The sequence below is a fragment of the Xyrauchen texanus genome, chromosome 13 (assembly GCF_025860055.1).
Source record: "Xyrauchen texanus isolate HMW12.3.18 chromosome 13, RBS_HiC_50CHRs, whole genome shotgun sequence".
Classification (NCBI taxonomy): domain Eukaryota; kingdom Metazoa; phylum Chordata; class Actinopteri; order Cypriniformes; family Catostomidae; genus Xyrauchen; species Xyrauchen texanus.
Window position 1 is genome coordinate 10,260,613 of NC_068288.1, and position 18,027 is coordinate 10,278,639.

At 38.9% G+C, this 18,027-nt stretch overlaps 1 protein-coding gene across 1 annotated transcript in view; it reads left to right on the forward strand.

Annotated features, from left to right (window-relative positions):
- The first annotated feature begins 2,422 nt into the window (after positions 1–2,422).
- The window catches only part of scn1lab (sodium channel, voltage-gated, type I like, alpha b), a 65,885-nt gene continuing 50,280 nt past the window's right edge, over positions 2,423–18,027 (forward strand). The window contains exons 1-6 of the mRNA XM_052141693.1: positions 2,423–2,540; positions 10,841–11,163; positions 13,020–13,138; positions 13,258–13,347; positions 16,360–16,488; positions 16,726–16,817. Coding sequence (XP_051997653.1) covers positions 10,894–11,163; positions 13,020–13,138; positions 13,258–13,347; positions 16,360–16,488; positions 16,726–16,817 — 700 coding nt within the window. The 5' untranslated portion in view covers positions 2,423–2,540; positions 10,841–10,893. The remainder of the gene's footprint in view (positions 2,541–10,840; positions 11,164–13,019; positions 13,139–13,257; positions 13,348–16,359; positions 16,489–16,725; positions 16,818–18,027) is intronic.

Consider the following 18,027-nt stretch of genomic DNA (forward strand, 5'->3'; position numbering starts at 1 on the left):
CTAGTTTGCGTGACGTTTCAGAACACCGCTTTCTGCCGTTTTCTTAAGTGCATGTAAACGTGGTCAATATGCATCCTTTTTTAAATAAATCTTGTAATGTTTAAATGTTTGCTTCTTCCTACATTTTCTCAATGATTTGGAACGCCGTAAGAAGCTTCGCGATTTATTTAGACGAGTATAGGACCTTGGTCATTTGCCAGCTGGTTCATTGTGAGAGTTCCCCTGTGCTCAGTGTCCGCTCATCTCAGCGAGCCGGTGGTGGACTGGTGGCGATGGATGACAACCCGGCGGGCGAGAGCGAAGAGGGAAGCTCAGTGAATGTCACAACCAGCGCGATGCGTCATGCATCACCAAAGCCATGCGACGCGCTGGTAATGATGAATCGCTGTAATCGCTGATCTTTTCTGAGTGTTTTTTTATTTTAAGGACGAAGAGCACACGAATTTACCAGTGCTTTCATCCACAGTAAACACAAGCGAAAAGAACCCCCAGAAAAGACCCTCCCAAGTTTCTTTGCCATTACTAAAGTCAGTTCCTGAAGATTCTAGTGAAGTTTTCGAGAGGAATCCTATACTGTTACTGTACTTCACTGTGGCCATCAGAGGGCGTCATTACATTGATTGGATCAGCTTGCCTGTCCCATGTGCGGCCCCCAGGTGCGTGATAGCAGCCTCTCTCAAGCATGGATAAAGAACATTAATTTTGACGGTGTCTGGAAAATGTAGGGATTTGAAGAATGAACAGCCTCAGTCCCTAAGTCTAATACAATAACTGCGTGTAAAGCCATGGGAAAATGTGCAAAGCATTTTGACACATCTCACAGAAATTTTCAACTTTTTGTTTCTACAGAACAGTCTACATGTATAGTTTGGTGTGGTTCGTAATACAGAATCCTGCGAATTTTCTAGAATTGGTGCATTTCAGGTGGTACGTTTTTTATAGGCTAGCCTACTATATTCACTGAGGCTGCACACCTTTTGAGACTTGTTGCACTGGTGAGGTGAGTAACTTAGTGTAAAATATATTACAAACATTCTCAAATAATAAAACATTTGACATTTGTCTTTTTTTTTTATACTTTATTATTATTTGAATAACATAATCTTATCAATAATAATCCTATCATCAAATTCATGTCTTATACCAACAGAACATTCTAACATATACAGTAACCTTTTTGCACTTGCATTTACATTTGATCATTTAGCGGACACTTTTATCCCAAGCTTCTTACAAATTGGGCAATTTGTCATAGAAAAGAAAATACCTGCGGTATCATACTTGAGTAATTCACACAAAATGTATCAAAAGTGGCATCTGAGAATGTTTAATGCACTATAAACCCTAATGTTGTTATTACTGGAAAAATCAAGTTAATCAAAAAATACTTGAAAGTTTTGATCTCATAACCCAAATATCTACAGTATATTCCTTGAACTGATTTTTTCTTAAAATCTATAGACTGAAGATTTTAAGTGATAATAAATCAAACGACTGAGCACACGTTTGAGGCCATGGGGAATACCCACAATGCCTTGCATCGATTATTTTTATTTTATATTGTTTTTTTTTTTTATCAAAGGGAACTTATGGTTATAGTTTTTAGTAGTATTATTTTCTTAATAATCATATATTTTGTAGTATCATTTATGTTGTTTTGTTGCAAATAGTTGTTATTGTAGGCCTATGACCTACATTTGAGTTCAGTATTATTAAGAAGAAACAACAACATTTAAATTGCAAATCTGAATGAAGACTATTTGCATCTAGTTACCTTAACTTAATACTTAAGTTCATTCTATCTGATCACCAAGTTAAGTGAACTTAATTACACTAGTTTTGGAGACACCAAACTCAATTTAATTCAGGGGACGAGTTTACTCAATCAATTGAGTAAAGTCAACTTAGTATTTGGATTTTCAGTGGTAGGTAAATGTACATTGGCCACTCAATAATGTTAGTAGTTTTTTGCCTTTATATAGTTATGAAAATGTTTGCCTGTTAACGTAAAGAAACATATCGGAAGAATGTGTTTAAAGTACCAAATAAAATATGATTGTGAATTAATTGAATTTTACATTGATGGTATAAAGGCAAAGAATTAGGCAAGCCTACCTGTAGAATGGCATGTTTTCCCCATTAAAATAAATAAAGAAACTAAGCACTGCTATTTGCAACATCCGTGCAACCGCATCATATCTCCTTGTTTTCGTAAAGCTTGTGGACAGGGGCCTCACGTGCGGATCTAGGTAGGCATTTACACTGGATTCGAATCGTGAGGCTCGCGCACGCGTCACTTGCACCACCCAAGCCACCGATAACCGGAAGCAACAATCGTCCGTGATATTGGGAAAACGAACGATAGCTGAAAGAGCACTTTTTAATGGATAAAAAACACAATCGCCGCGTCCTTTCAATCGGTTCACAAATGACCGCTTTTTAATGGGAGAAAAACACAGCAAAGGGAATACAAAGTGGAGAAATAAGAAGTTAAAGGAAATCACCATCATCCAGGTTCGAGCCTGAGAGGCATTGCTATGGTGAGTAAAAGATCTATTCAGAAACGTCTAGAAAGGCCTGAAAAATAAAAATCACATTTTGCCTTAAAACCTCTCAGGTACAATGGCGATACCCAGGATCGTGAAATCATTAATCGGTGTATGATTTTCAGGATGATTATGACTTGATGTCCTTTAAGGACATGAAGAATATGATGCTGCATACATTTTAAGGTCACCATCTGTCTGGTGTGCATCGAACTGAATGTGATCGTGGTCAAATTACGTAAAACAACATTTTTAATCTTGTCCTTATCAAGATCGTTTACATTGTAGAGCTGAGGCATATGTCTGTGCGCAATAATTGGGATGATCCGGGCTGATATAACGAGTTTACACAGGATTTGGTTCGCTGAAATGATCTCTCTTAGCTAAATCAGGGGTTTAACACGGGATTTATGTCTGTATGTAAGACAACTATACAGATGTTTGGGTTTCTGTCCGCTGGTTGCCTTTGGAGATGATGGTGCTGCTGAATTTGGCTAATCTATCAAAATAAGAGAGATGCAGCTTGAACGGAGGACAGGAGTCGATTGCTCTGTATGGTTAATATAATTGTAACTCTCATTTTAGAATCTCACAAGGCTTTGCTATGACCGTCCATGCACATAATTTATATTGTTAATGATCGTCATTGAAAGGGGGAGCAAATCCGACCCCCTCCTAGCCTCACATCTCCTCTCTCACCGTCGCGCACTGGCTGTACATGAGAAGGGAAGTGAAAACACAATCTGTGCCTGCTTTGGGTGTTAATACGAGCTTTTAATTCTTCCGAAAGTCATTTGAATGATAGGTACGTCGGTGACATTTTTGGTTAGTGAAAAATAGGCGCGCCCAGAGACGTTTTCTCTGTCGCCTAGACACCGTTTAACCCTTTAGGTGGGGTTTTCTCTCGTTACGTGGAATTACATCAATCTCGGTTCCTCAGTCAGTGTCGTCAACGGTGGGAATGCAGAGCTCTCCCAGCTCCGGGCGGTGTTTTTGACATAAAGGTGAAGAAATGGCCGCGTAAATGTATGGTGGGGAATGCAAATAAATGGAGACGTCAACATGGCGACAGCTGCTTCGCCCCTGCGCTCGAGATGAATCCTCATCTATAAAGGTAGGGCCTTGAAGATCACCTTGGGCTTCTGTCGCCAGTCAAGTCAAAAGTAAAAATAATCATCGTTATTAACGTCAATGCATAATTCTTTTTATGGATATTAATTTGAAGGCGTTCAAAATTGCTTGAGTTGCCTAAACAAAAAGTCGGCTACTCAAGAGAAAATGCTTAAATTGACATCAGTCCTCTTTGAATTAGTTAGCCTTTGGGTGTTGTTTACAGAGTGCACTCTTAAGGCTTGGTTGGTTTTATAATCAATAGGCTAATATAAATCAATCTTAATCGAGAGTAATCAGTGGAATCCTACGGAACGGGCTGTACCTTAGAATAGATTGCATGGACAGACAAAGCTGTGGATTTGACGTTGCTGAAACGCTGAAAGTGTTGAGAACTCAGATATGCATTGTAACCTCATATTTGCATTCAAACGGCCTAGAGATGAAACGTACAACTTGTATAATACCTGAATAACCTGTGTGAAATACGTAAGCGTCAACGTTGTCACTCTCCCATAGAAACCGACCATTAAAAAAAAAACCCCGAACGGCGGAGGACGCGCGTGGCAGATGACGTAAGTGGTTTCAGCACCATGGACAGCAGATGTTGCGAAATCACATTAACCGCGTTGAAGAAACACGCGTTCAATGCACAGTTGAGGAAAACGTATCAGATTCGCGACTAAAGAGCAACAAAACAACAATGCTACATTACATTTAGAAAATGTAGATTTTTTTGTGCTCTTTTTTAGTTTAGATGTAAACAAACAGAACAACTGTGTGGTCACTTGCCCCCACATCGGTCAAAAATCCTATACATACATAGAGTGTCTAAATATGTATTTGTCCATGACTGTGAATGCAAAAATGTTGGAGGGCAAATTCTTACACACTTCGGATGCCCAGAGTGGAGCTGGCCTGGAATATTTCATTCCATCTTCTAACTGACACACTGTCAAGATCTTTCAATATCCTGGTAAAAATGTAGCATGCAGAGGTCACTGAGGTGATATATTTTGCACCTATGGTCACTAGAGCCTTGGAAGTCATGAATATGTGATCAGGCCTTAATTATAAACTTTTCTGTATGGCAGTAGCAGTGTTTATACATGGGCTACGTTTTGAACAAATCAACTTGCATGTTGCTGAATATATATGTTTATATAATTTAAATTCTCAATGTTTGAGTTTTAGAGCACATTGAAATCAGGTGTTGTACCCATGATTTTTAAAGCGTACTGTACTGAATGCTCAAATTTGCCGAAAGGATTGAGGTCTCTCTGAGGTGTGGTTTGACCCTGGAGACAGGTTTGCATTGTGAGGCAGAGCTGGGAACAATGGCACCCCAGAGGGTTGGCTCGTTTTTGGAGGGGGGTTGAATAAGTGGCTCATTGGATGAGTGCTTGGATGGATGGGTGGATGCATGGATGAGGGAGATGTTTTTTTTTTTTATCTCTGCCCTCAGAGGGAACAGGCTGAACTGACTGGGTGACAGTAGAGAGAGAGAGAGAGCGAGACAGCTCACAGTGTTCACACACACGAAAGACACACACAAACAGTTGCTTGTCTAATATTAGTCACAGTTGCACACTGAAATCTAGTCTGATGCCGATAAGGGCAACAAGGAATATTTGGAATAGAAAAAAATTGGATATATGCTTGAATGTAGAGAAACTAAACTCTGCAAGTTTTGATTGACTAAATCAAGCGGTCTTAATAAGGATTGATTGATTTAAATGCAATTCACATTCTACAGTCATACAGATCTGCACAATAACATGATTATTAGCAAACTTATACTGCGTATACTGAGTATGTGTGCTTGTGTGCGTAAGAAGTGAAGAAGGTATTGCATTTTATTTGTTTACATGCTTGTAATAGCCTATTTTCATTAGTGTTTTCATGATATTGTTCATCTCACAAAGGGGCAGGAACTGGTTTGTTTAAAACAATATGATGAAATAAAGTATATTGGTAATGTTAGTACTGTTTTTTGGTGTGCTTGGCGAAATGTGGTCTAATATGGCCTTCTATTTGCATGTGGACTATGATGTGTGCATCGTGGGTGGTTTGGAGCAGTGTCAACTGTTGCTTGCTGTTGCAAATTGTGTGAAAGAAATCTTTGTTTTTGTTCTTGAAAATATTAGAATGACCTGTTAAATGATAAAATGCTGTTTGTAATTGATAGTTGAACATTTAGACAGCTGTATTATGGATAAATTGATTAGGTCAGTGTATTTGCACATTTAAAATGGCATTGTATAAATGGTGCCTTTAAATCAGGTCTAGAGCAACATTGGGGGAGTGAGGCAAAGAAATATACTGTACCTTTAGAGAACAAAATCTTGAGCAGAACCATTCTGATAGATGGGCGCACATGCCTTACTTTCTCTAGAAACATAATTGATTTAGACCTCCTTAAAAATCCTTCATAGTTGGCAAATCCAACTATAGGTTTGCCTTTAATATAACTAGAATCTTGATTCAAGAATCTGGGCTTTAAAGTCTTGAATCCACCAAGAGTTGCAAGATTCTTTCATTAAAGATGTATTAATGCACAGATTTCTAGGCTGCATTTTAAAATCAATTTCAGATGGCCAGATGCACACTCAGCTGTCTCTCCTAGGAATGTAATCATCATTCCAATGAGGTTTATGGCCTCAGTGTGACTTATAATGTGGCAGCTTTCATTTCATTATGCATTTTGAAGTATGGGGCTTTTCATCATAGTTAGGCATTCACACTGTGCGATCATCTCTGCCTCTTTCTTTCTCTTTTTCTCTTACACACATCTCCATTCTCTAAAAGAGTGAATCTTGGAGGGGATGGGGGATTCATAGGTTTCATGGAGCCCCTAGGACAGTAGCTGGCTCGCTCTGTGTACAAGCCCAGTTTGGAGCTCGCAGGTCTGGCCACAGCACTCAAGGCAGAACTCCAGACTGGCTATTTATGCCTGGTAACCCACAGGCAATGCTGCTCTACTGTAACACACAGAGCTGGTATACTCATCCAGTTATGTAAACACACACACAAGCTGCATTTAATATGACTTTATGAATATTAACAGCCTCTTTATAGGTTTTAAATATGATATCGTTTCCTTAGCTTCCAGAGGAATTTAGGGGTGGGTTTATCAGAAAACCACAGATAATTAAATAATTTATACAAAGAAATTGGACACATAATGGCATGGGAGTCTTTGCAAATGAAAAAAAAATAGCAGAAAATGTGTATAGACATTGGCCACATTCCAAATGGCATTTTTGCGCCCTTGAAGGGCACTGCAAAAAGGGAACGCCACTATAAGGGTCATTCCAAATGAAAGTATTATTTTCACGAAGTGCTCTTCCACAAGGCTGTTAACAAAGGATACAGTTGAAGTCAGAAGTTTACATACATTTAGGTTGAAGTCATTTTTTAACCACTTAACAGATTTAATATTAGCAAACTATAGTTTTGGCAAGCTGTTTAGGACATCTACTTTGTGCATGACCAAGTCATTTTTCCAAAAATTGTTTACAGACAGATTGTTACCCTCTTAATTGACTATATCACAATTTCAGTGGGTCAGAGGTTTACATTAAGTTAACCATGCCTTTAAGCAGCTTGGAAAATTCCAGAAAATGATGTCAAGCCTATAGACAATTAACTAATTAGCATAATAGATAGGCTAATTGGCTGATTGGAGTCAATTGGAGGTGTACCTGTGGATGTATTTTAAGGTCTACCTTCAAACTCAGTGCCTCTTTACTTGACATAATGGGAAAATCAAAAGAAATCAGCCAAGACCTCCGGAAATTTTTTTTTGGACCTCCACAAGTCTAGTTTATTGTTGGGAGCAATTTCCAAATGCCTGAAGGTACCCCGTTCATCTGTACAAACAATAGTACACAAGTATAAACACCATGGGACCACACAGCCATCATACCACTCAGGAAGGAGATGCTTTCTGTCTCCAAGAAATGAACATAGTTTGGTGCAATAAGTGCAAATCAATCAGAACAACAGCAAATAACCTTGTGAAGATGCTGGAGAAAACTGGTACGCAAGTATCTATATCCACAGTAAAACGAGTCCTATATCGACGTAACCTGAAAGGCTGCACAGCAAGGAAGAAGCCACTGCTCCAAAACTGCCATAAAAAAGCCAGACTACAGTTTGCAAGTGCACATGGGGACAAAGCTCTTACTTTTTGGAGAAATGCCCTCTGGTCTAATGAAACAAAATGTAACTGTTTGGCCATAATGTCCATCGTTATATTTGAGGAAAAGGGGAGGCTTGCAAGCCGAAGAACACCATTCCAACTGTGAAGCATGGGGGTGGCAGCATCATGTTATGTGGGTGCTTTGCTGCAGCAGGGACTGGTGCACTTCACAAAATAGATGGCATCATGAAGAAGGACAATTATGTGGACATATTGTAGCAACATCTCAAGACATCAGCCAGGAAGTTAAAGCTTGGTCCAAATGGGTCTTCCAAATGGACAATGACCCAAAGAATACCTCCAAACTTGTGGCAAAATGGCTTAAGGACAACAAAGTCAAAGTATTGGAGAGGCATCACAAAGCTCTGACCTCAATCCAATGGAAATTTTGTGGGCAGAACTGAAAAAGCGTGTGCGAGCAAGGAGGCCTACAAACCTGACTCCATCACATCAGTTCTGTCTGGAGGAATGGGCCAAAGTTTATTGTGAAATGTATTTATTGTGATTTATATATTACTCACAAAAAGTTATTGTGAGAAGCTTGTAGAAGGCTACCCAAAATATTTGACCCAAGATAAACAATTTAAAGGCAATGCCACCAAATACTAACAAAGTGTATGTAAACTTCTGACCCACTGGGAATGTGATGAAAGTAATAAAAGCTGAAATAAATAATTCTCTCTACTATTATGCTGACATTTCACATTCTTAAAATAAAGTAGTGATCCTAACTGACCTAAGACAGCGAATGTTTTCTACGATTAAATGTCAGGAATTGAGTTTAAAAGTAATTGGCTAAGGTGTATGTAAACTTCTAAATCCAACTGTATATTCATACAGTGATGCCATGCTTCTTTTAAGAGTATCAAATTTTAGTAGGACTGTACAACAAAAAAGTTAATCTTCATCTGAACGATCCCAATATCTGTTCTTAAAATCACAACTTCAATCTTTTTCTCTATGCCAGACGATATAGCTTTAAAAACTTGTTTACTTAATTTGTATCTTTGTTGTAATGATTTTATTTGTTCAATTACATGTAATGTGTTTCTTTGTTCTTACTGTAATCCTGATTGTTTACTTGTCTTGCAATTACTTGAGAACTTGAAACAATATTTACTCAAATTTGTTATTATTTATTATGGAGTGGTGGTGGCGTAGTGGCTAAAGCACAGGACTGTTAATCAGAAGGTCACAGGTTCAAACCCTACGGCCACCACCATTGTGTCCTTGAGCAAGGCACTTAACTCCAGGTTGCTCTGGGGGGATTGTCCTTGTAATAATTGCACTATAAGTCGCTTTGGATAAAAGCGTCTGCCAAATGCTTAAATGTAAATTTTGTTGTGGTATCAAAATGTGTATTAAAGATTGTCAAATTTCTTTCATATGTTAGCAAAATAAAAATTATAACTGAAATATGCCCAAAATAATTGGAATCATAGCAAATAAAATAATAATTGAAGTTGAATAGAACCGAGAGCTGCTGTATCAAAAAGAATCATGAAATCTGTGCAGATACTTAGCCCTTATTTGCAGTTATTGTAGTAACCACTAAAGTATGATGCATCGTTGGAGAAATAATTAACTAGTCATGGCTGTTTGCTGTTTCTTATATCTTTCGTTTGAACCTGGTTGGTTCAAAAAATTAGAGCTGTCATTATATGCGTTGGGCAGGGGGTGGAGAAATAAGGATGTCAAATCAGAATGTCTCATTTACCAGTAAGCCATTTATTGCAAGAAAGCTGCTTAAGAGAAAGTGCTGTTCATATTTAAATGCACCATGTAGTGGCAGCAGGATTGCTCCGCAAATATCAGGTTTCCCTCTTGGGGTACTCCTGGCACACTTGAGCACGTATGCACATGCTCAGTCTTCAAAAATCTATAAGAACTCCTCTAATGTGTTTACATGGATACATGAGCTGTATTCTCAGGCAGAAAACTCTCATTCCCTTAATGGGATAGTTTACCCAAAAATGAACATTCTCTCATCATTTACTCACCTTCATGCCATCCCAGATGTGGATGACTTTCTTTCTTCAGCAGAACACAAATGAAGATTTTTTTGAAAAATATCTCAAATATCTCTGTTGGTCCATACAAATCAAGTGAATGGTGACCAGGCCAATGTAGCTCCAAAGATCACATAAAGGAAACATATAATCCATAAGACTCCAGTGTTTATTCATATCTTCAGAATATAATAGATGTGGGTGAGAAACAGATCAACAGTCCTTTTTTACTCAAAATCTTTACTTTCACTTTTACAACTGAAAATCACATGTGGTGCCTGTTTAGTTTCACTTTAACGTATGAAAGTGAAAGTTAAATTGGAGATTTAGGATAAAAAGTACTTACATTTTTATCTGTTGCTCAGCCACACCTATTATATTGATTCTGAAGACATGAATTTAAATACTGGTGTCTTCTTAATTACTCTTATGTTTCATTTATATGATTATCAGAGCTACAAAGATCTGATCACCATTCACTTGCAATGAATGGACCTACAGAGCTGAGATATATTTCTAAAACCTTCATTTGTGTTCTGCTGAATATATGCTGTTCAGTGGAAGATATAACTGTGTATCATCTGCACACAGATGCTAAGGAATGTCAAAATTGCTCATTGTATCAACCCAGTGCCTTGTAAACACAACTTGGTTTCTAGGTGGACTGATCAATTAAAAAAAACAATGTGCCCTTCAGTAACACACAGAACTGGTATAATCAACTATTTCTGTAAACATGCACATAAGCTGTATCTAATGTCACTGCATGAATACTGACAGCCTCTTTATTGGTTCCAGTTATAATTTATTCTCCTTAGCTTCCTGTGTTATGTAAATTCATGTTGGTTGTTATTTCACATTTTCACCGAATGACTCAATCCAAAAAGTTTAAAGACATCCACTCCAATGATTGACCTCCTGTAGCTGCTGTGTGTACGTGGTTTATTGAACGTGTGATCTCCCTCCTTCAGCTCCCAGAGTGATCGGAGATTAGCTGGTGCAGCTACCAGAGCAGGATGTCAATATGGCTGCTCAGCTGCTCGTTCCACCCAGACCTGACAGCTTCCGGCCCTTCACACCCGAGTCTCTCGCTGCTATCGAGCGCCGCATCGCAGAGGAGGTGGCCCAAAGGCCCAAAGGCGAGAGACGACCTGATGATGACGACGAAAATGGGCCGAAACCCAACAGCGATCTGGAGGCGGGAAAATCCCTGCCCTTCATCTATGGAGACATTCCGCCCAACATAGTGTCCGTCCCCCTGGAGGACCTGGACACCTACTACAGCAACCAAAAAGTAAGAAAGTGAAATGACAGAAATATGAGAGAGCATTTAGACTGTTAGCTGTACTTCAGTCTTGTACTGTCAATAATCTCACACACACACACACACACACACACACACACACACACACACACACACACACACACACACACACACACACACACACACACACACACACACACACACACATGTTGTGTTTCCATGCTTTATGGGGACTTTCCATAGACATAATGGTTTTTATACTGTACAAACTTTATATTCTATCCCCTAAACCTAACCCTACCCCTAAACCTAACCCTCACAGAAAACTTTCTGCATTTTTACATTTTCAAAAAACTAAATTTAGTATGATTTATAAGCTGTTTTCCTCATGGGGACCGACAAAATGTCCCCACAAGGTCAAAAATTTCGGGTTTTACTATCCTTATGGGGACATTTGGTCCCCACAAAGTGATAAATACACGCTCACACACACACACACACACACACACATACCAAGCAGTTGTATACATAACACAGCTAAAAGATTGCGTAGACTTGATAAGAATTTCTGTCAATCCAATTGTAAAAAATACTGATAATATTACAGACATAAATCAGAACACATATTATTTTATCAGAATATCTCTGCCTGTTTTGATGCAATAGGAGTTGATCGTGGCTGACTTTAAGCGCCCAGAAGTATCATAAAATTAGTACATGCAACTTGTGCAAGTGAAACTTTCCTTTCATAGCGTGTTTAGTGCTAAAAATATTGCAACTTTGAAAAAGCTTCTCTCAAAGTGTTCATGAACGTGCAACTGAGGTTTTCACCAAAAATTGAATAAATACTCGGGATGTTACTCACCAAAGCCTGTTGTATGTCTTCAGAAGACTTAGAATATGACATATGAGCCAGCTGGTGTACCTATGATGGTACCTTTGGGTCCTTTTTAAAGGGATTGTTCACCCAAAAATTTAAATTATCTCATCATTTACTCACCCTCATGCCATCCCAGATGTGTATGACTTTATTTCATTTTTAGAAGATTTTTAGAAGAATATTTTAGCTCTGTAGGTCCATACAATGCTAGTGAATGGGTGCCAAAATTTCAAAGCTCCAACAATCTCATAAATCAGCATAAAAGTAATCCATACAACCCCAGTGGTCAAATCCATGTCTTCAGAAGCCATATGATAGGTGTGGGTGAGAAACAGATTAATATTTCAGCATTATTTTACAATAAATCCTTCTCCCTGCTCAGCCAATCTCCACTTTCACTTTCACATTCACATTCTTCTTCTTTTGTTTTTGGTGATTCACATTCTTCATGCATGTCGCCACCTACTGGCAAGGAGAAGAATATATGGTAAAATGGGACTTAAATATTAATGTTTCTCACCCACACCTATCATATTACTTCAGAAGATATGGATTTAACCACTGGAGTCAAATAAATTACTTTTACATGTCCTCTATGTGATATTTGGAGCTACAAATGTCTGATCACCATTCACTTGGATTGTATGGACCTGCAGAGCTGGGATATTCTTAAATATATTTGTGTTCTGCAGAAGAAAGAAAGTTATACACATCTGGGATGGCATGAAGGTGAGTTTTAAGTAAGTCACTCTACCTAGTCATTGTACTGAATTTGCATTTACATTCTGAGTAGCTCTAAAAAAATGTAATACCACCAAGCTCACACACTTTAGCAAATCCAATTATTAGTTCCTCTTCAAAACAGTATTTAGACTGCTTGCTTTTAGTTGTCCAATTCTATGAATTGACAATATCCTTTGAAACTGATTTGAAAAGAGATTGTAAAGACACTGCACTGTACATACAATGTAACCACAATCCTTTTCTCTGGATATCTCTGTTTCAGACCTTTATAGTATTGAATCGTGGGAAGGCTATATTCCGCTTTAATGCTACGCCGGCCTTGTACATTTTGAGCCCATTCAATCCTTTGAGGAGAATCTCCATCAAGATCCTGGTGCATTCATATCCTTTTTCAGCTGAATGGACAAATACAAGCATATTGACAGGTTGTTAATGGGTTTATGTACACGTGTTTTTGTTTGCTGTGTATTGTTTGTGCGTATTCCTTGACTGCTGCTCACGCTGTTCAGTTTTGTGATCATGTGCACAATCTTGACCAACTGCGCCTTCATGACCCTTAGTAATCCTCCAGACTGGGCCAAGAATGTTGAGTAAGTCTTATCTTTAACATAGTCATACATATTTGCTGGATATAAATGTTCAAACTTTATAGCCTAACGTGACATGAGTTAGTCATTAGGGATTGTTAAAGACCGAATGAAAACAAAACTGGTGTTTTAGACCATGTCTGTTAGCTTTGAGGCCATCTAAATGGTCTGCACTTATATAGCGCTTTATACTGTGTCCCAATCACCCATTCACACACACGATCATACACCAATGGCGGCAGAGCTGCCATGCAGGGCGCTAGCCTGCCATTGGGAGCAACTTGGGGTTCAGTGTGTTGCCCAAGGACACTTCGGCATGTGGAGTCATGTGAGCCAGGAATCGAACCACCAACGCTGGGATTGGCAGCCGAAGTGCTCTACCAACAGAGCCACAGCTGCCCTACATCTAGATACTAGTGCACTCCTAAAAGTTGACAAAATACAAGAGAAAATACCAATATATTTAAAACTTAAATGTGGGAAAATTAACCAAAAATACTGATGACTCATTCTGCATAGTCATATGCAAATATTTGTCTGGTAAAATGCTCTCTAGCATGGGATTTTCCCCTCCCCTAAATTCTTAAAACCACCTGCTGTACCTCTGAATAGCAAGTATTGGCTATACCTTATTCACAGTAACAGCATCTTGGATTTTTGACTTGAATGAAAAGAAGGCTTTTCAGTGGCATCTGCTCTAGAAAGCTCCTCGATCAAATCTAATTTTCCACCCCACGTTTTCTGGAATATTTGACTACTGAATTTATGTTTTTTTTAAATGTTTCATCAGCAGATTGATCCAAAATACTTTAAATAACATTATAACCCATTGAGGAGAATTTGATCTCATCATTTACTCACCCTCATGCCATCCAATATGTGGGTGACTTTCTTTCATCTGCAGAACACAAAAAAAGATTTTAGAAGAATATTTCAGCTCTGAAGGTCCGTATAATGTACATGAATTGTTCCAAAATTTTGAAGCTCCAAAATCCACATAAGGGCAACATAAAAGTACTCCAGATGACTCTGGTGGTTTAATCCATGTCTTCTGAAGCGATATGATAGGTGTGCGTGAGAAAAAGATCAATATTTTTTTGCTATAAATTCTCATTGCTCAGTTAATATCCACTTTCACATTCTTCTTCTTGTGTTTTTGGTGATTTACATTAGAGCCCTGTGCGGGACTGTTTTCTTCATTTCTGCCCACACCCGCAAACATTCTGTCACAGCTTGTAGAGATAGTGAAGAATTTACACAAATGTTTGGGCTATGCTAAACGTTCAGAAAAAACATTGCTATCAATTAAACGGACCATAAGATAAACGTGTTCATGTCAAGTTAAAGTTTAGCACCACACATGACAAATAACTTGGGCTATTTTTTATTAGCCTAATAAAACTCTCTCAACTTTTGATAGGCTACAAAACATCACATCTGTGAGACTGCAGTGGAGCAAACAAAAACATTATATTCAAAATATGCACAGAAAGAAGTGTTTTATCTTTGAAGGAGAGCTTACTTTGACCCGGAGATTTGTGCCCTTTGTATATTAATACTTTTGCACATTTGTTGCAACTTACAAAGTCCAATTCTTTTCCATTTTTGTCAGTAACAACTGAAAAATTTGTCCAAATGTCAGATTTGCCTTGCTTTGGTTTTGTATGGTAAAAGCCCACTTTAATCTGCTTTTCAACTTCATTTGTTGACTCCATCTTTCTTGTTAGCGCTAGATAAATCCCGGGACCCGCGGTATATTTTTTGACCACCCACTCCCACCTGCAGCAAAGTTAAAAGCGCCCACTCCTGTGAGATTTGTAATCCCAAAGCAGTCCTCTAATTCACATTCTTTGTGCATTTCCTACTGGGAAGGGAGGAGAATTTATGATACAGAATTACTTAAAATGTATCTGTTTCTCACCCACCCCTATTATGTAGTGTCTGAAGACATGGATTTACCACTGAGTCATATGGATTACTTTTATGCTCCCTATATGTGGATTTCTGGGATGCCAGGAGGGTGAAAAAATCATCAGAGAATTTCCAAAAGTCTATTCCTTTACATCCTTGTTTTTATTCCTGTAAAGAATGAAATATGCCACTACAGTACTGTGAATAAGATCAATGAGCTATTAATGCAGAAGGACCATCTCTGATATTTCCTGCCCCAACTTCCTGTTTTAATAGTGCCCGCTCACTTTTTAAGCCAACTTGGTTCCAGGAGTATTTTTCCCATACATTTTTTCCATAGTGATATCATAAAATCCTTCATAAGAGCGTTCTGATCCATGAACCAAACCAACCCGTCTCAAGGTGAATCACAACATCACAAACTTTTATTTGAAGCAAAAAAGCATTTGAAAATTGGACAAAAAGACAAAGATCCTTATTGTCTTTCAGGACGGAATGAACTACGATCCCATGAAGCATTTTGAACGACGTAATTTAATTTAAAAGTTGTTAATTAAACGTATAGAAACAATTTATTTTAAGTTTGTTGCAGAATAGGCATGTACAGTATATACAAATTTACAAGTAGTTTGATAGTGTAGGGACACAGACTGGGTGTGTCATTAAAAGTGGGCGGTAGCTGCAGAGCTCTTTTGCCAGGACACTCTGACGCATTTACACCTGGTAATAAGATGCGTCTCGGGTGATCTGATCACATTTGGTCAGGTGAGACACATCACTGTTTACACCTGGTCACTTAAATGCTTCTCAGTGACCACTTGCTACTGAATTTGGAGGGGAGGGTCTCTGTTTCATGATGAATACATCAATCACTATGTTAGTGTTGTTCTGCATGATATTAAACAGCAACAAAGTCAGAAAAGACAAAGAAAGCTCAAAAAAAAAAAATGGCGTGTTAGGTCTGACCACATGTGATCGGAAATTTGTCAACATAGAAACGAACATTTTGTTCGTCAAACCATTTCATGCTTGATTCCATACAACTTCATTGTTCTCTTTCATTTTTTGAGCCATATTATTGAGGTGTTGTTTGCATATGTCCAGGTACACATTCACAGGGATCTACACCTTCGAGTCCCTGATTAAGATCCTGGCCCGGGGCTTCTGCATGGGGAAGTTCACTTTCCTGCGAGACCCCTGGAACTGGCTAGATTTCTGTGTCATTCTGATGGCGTGAGTATCTCTGAGGACAGATGCCCCTCTGTCTATTATCACATATAAAATCACATAAGAGAAATGATCCAAATGCTTTATGCTGTTATTCCTGAAATGTTACTGAGAGTTTACTTGGATGGTTTTGGACACATTGAAGCTGGTGAAGCTGTACTGGTTGCGAGTGAGTGAGTATGTTTGTCAGTGTGCGTCTGTGAGGGCATGTGCAATGTGGTAACTCTCTATTTGATTCTACAGGTATGTAACTGAGTTTGTAAACCTAGGCAATGTGTCAGCTCTCCGCACTTTCAGAGTGCTCAGAGCTTTGAAAACTATCTCAGTCATCCCAGGTAAGGGATGTATGTGAGTGTGTGTATATAGACATGCGCATGCGTGTGCGCGCGTATGTATGCGCAAACACAGGTGTCAGTCAGGTGTGTGTCTCTGTGTGACGTTTCCCTCTGCTGCCCTGTCCTGTCCTTACGTGTGTGCGTGTGTTTGTGCCTGGGCGTGCGTGTGTGCGTGACCCCTCCCCCTTCCCCTTCCCCTCCCACCTACAGATATGTAACAGAATTTGTGGATCTGGGCAATGTCTCAGCACTGAGAACCTTCAGGGTTTTACGAGCGCTCAAAACTATATCAGTGATTCCAGGTGAGGGCTAGCTCACAGGCTGCCTCTCTCACTCCATCCGAGCTCTCTCGCTCACTTCATCTCCTCCACTGGCCTTTCTCTCTCATTCTGTCACTCCCAGCGGTCAGAGAAAGCAGGAATCCGCCCGGGCGTAAAAACGGGATTCCAGGCTTTTAAAAACACATTCTGTAGTTCTCCTTATACGCCCTTTAGCTGGGCTCTTCTCTGTTATTTCCCAAAGATCCTCATGCCTTGGGAAACTTTCCCATCATACCTTGGGAAATAGACAACTGTGCGTTTTTTGATTTGTGTTGTTATTTTTGCATGAGACATTGCTGAAGCCTATAGCCTGAGATAGAGAATTTGAGACCCTTGACTCTTCTCTTCTCCTCTGTCTGCTGTTCTATGTGCATGTGCTCCGTCGGCCGTGTCTGTTACGTACTGTGCTGTGTGTGAGTGTGTGTGTGAAGCACTGCAGGATCTTGCTGTGCAGCACACACACACACACACACACACACACACACACACACACACACACAACACTTGCACTCACTGTCCTACACTGCATGCTTTAATGTTGTTAATATGCAATATCACAAACATTCATTCAACTAACACACACACACTAATATTACAAATCATGTTGTAATCGCCAAATGCTTTATGGTTTTTTCTTTTACAAATGTATAACAGAAATCTAAAGCACAAAAATTATGTTTCAATAGTTTTATGTTGTTATACTCATCAAATTAAATAGTACATTTTAAAAATAGAATTTAATATATGTGGAAAATGGCAAATTTAGATGGAATAGTCCTTCCAAAATGATTCTGTCATTATTTACTCACCCCCATGTCATTCCAAACTTGTATGCTGTTACTTTTGTGGAACAAGAAAGGAGAACTTTTGAAGCAGCTCTTTTCCATACA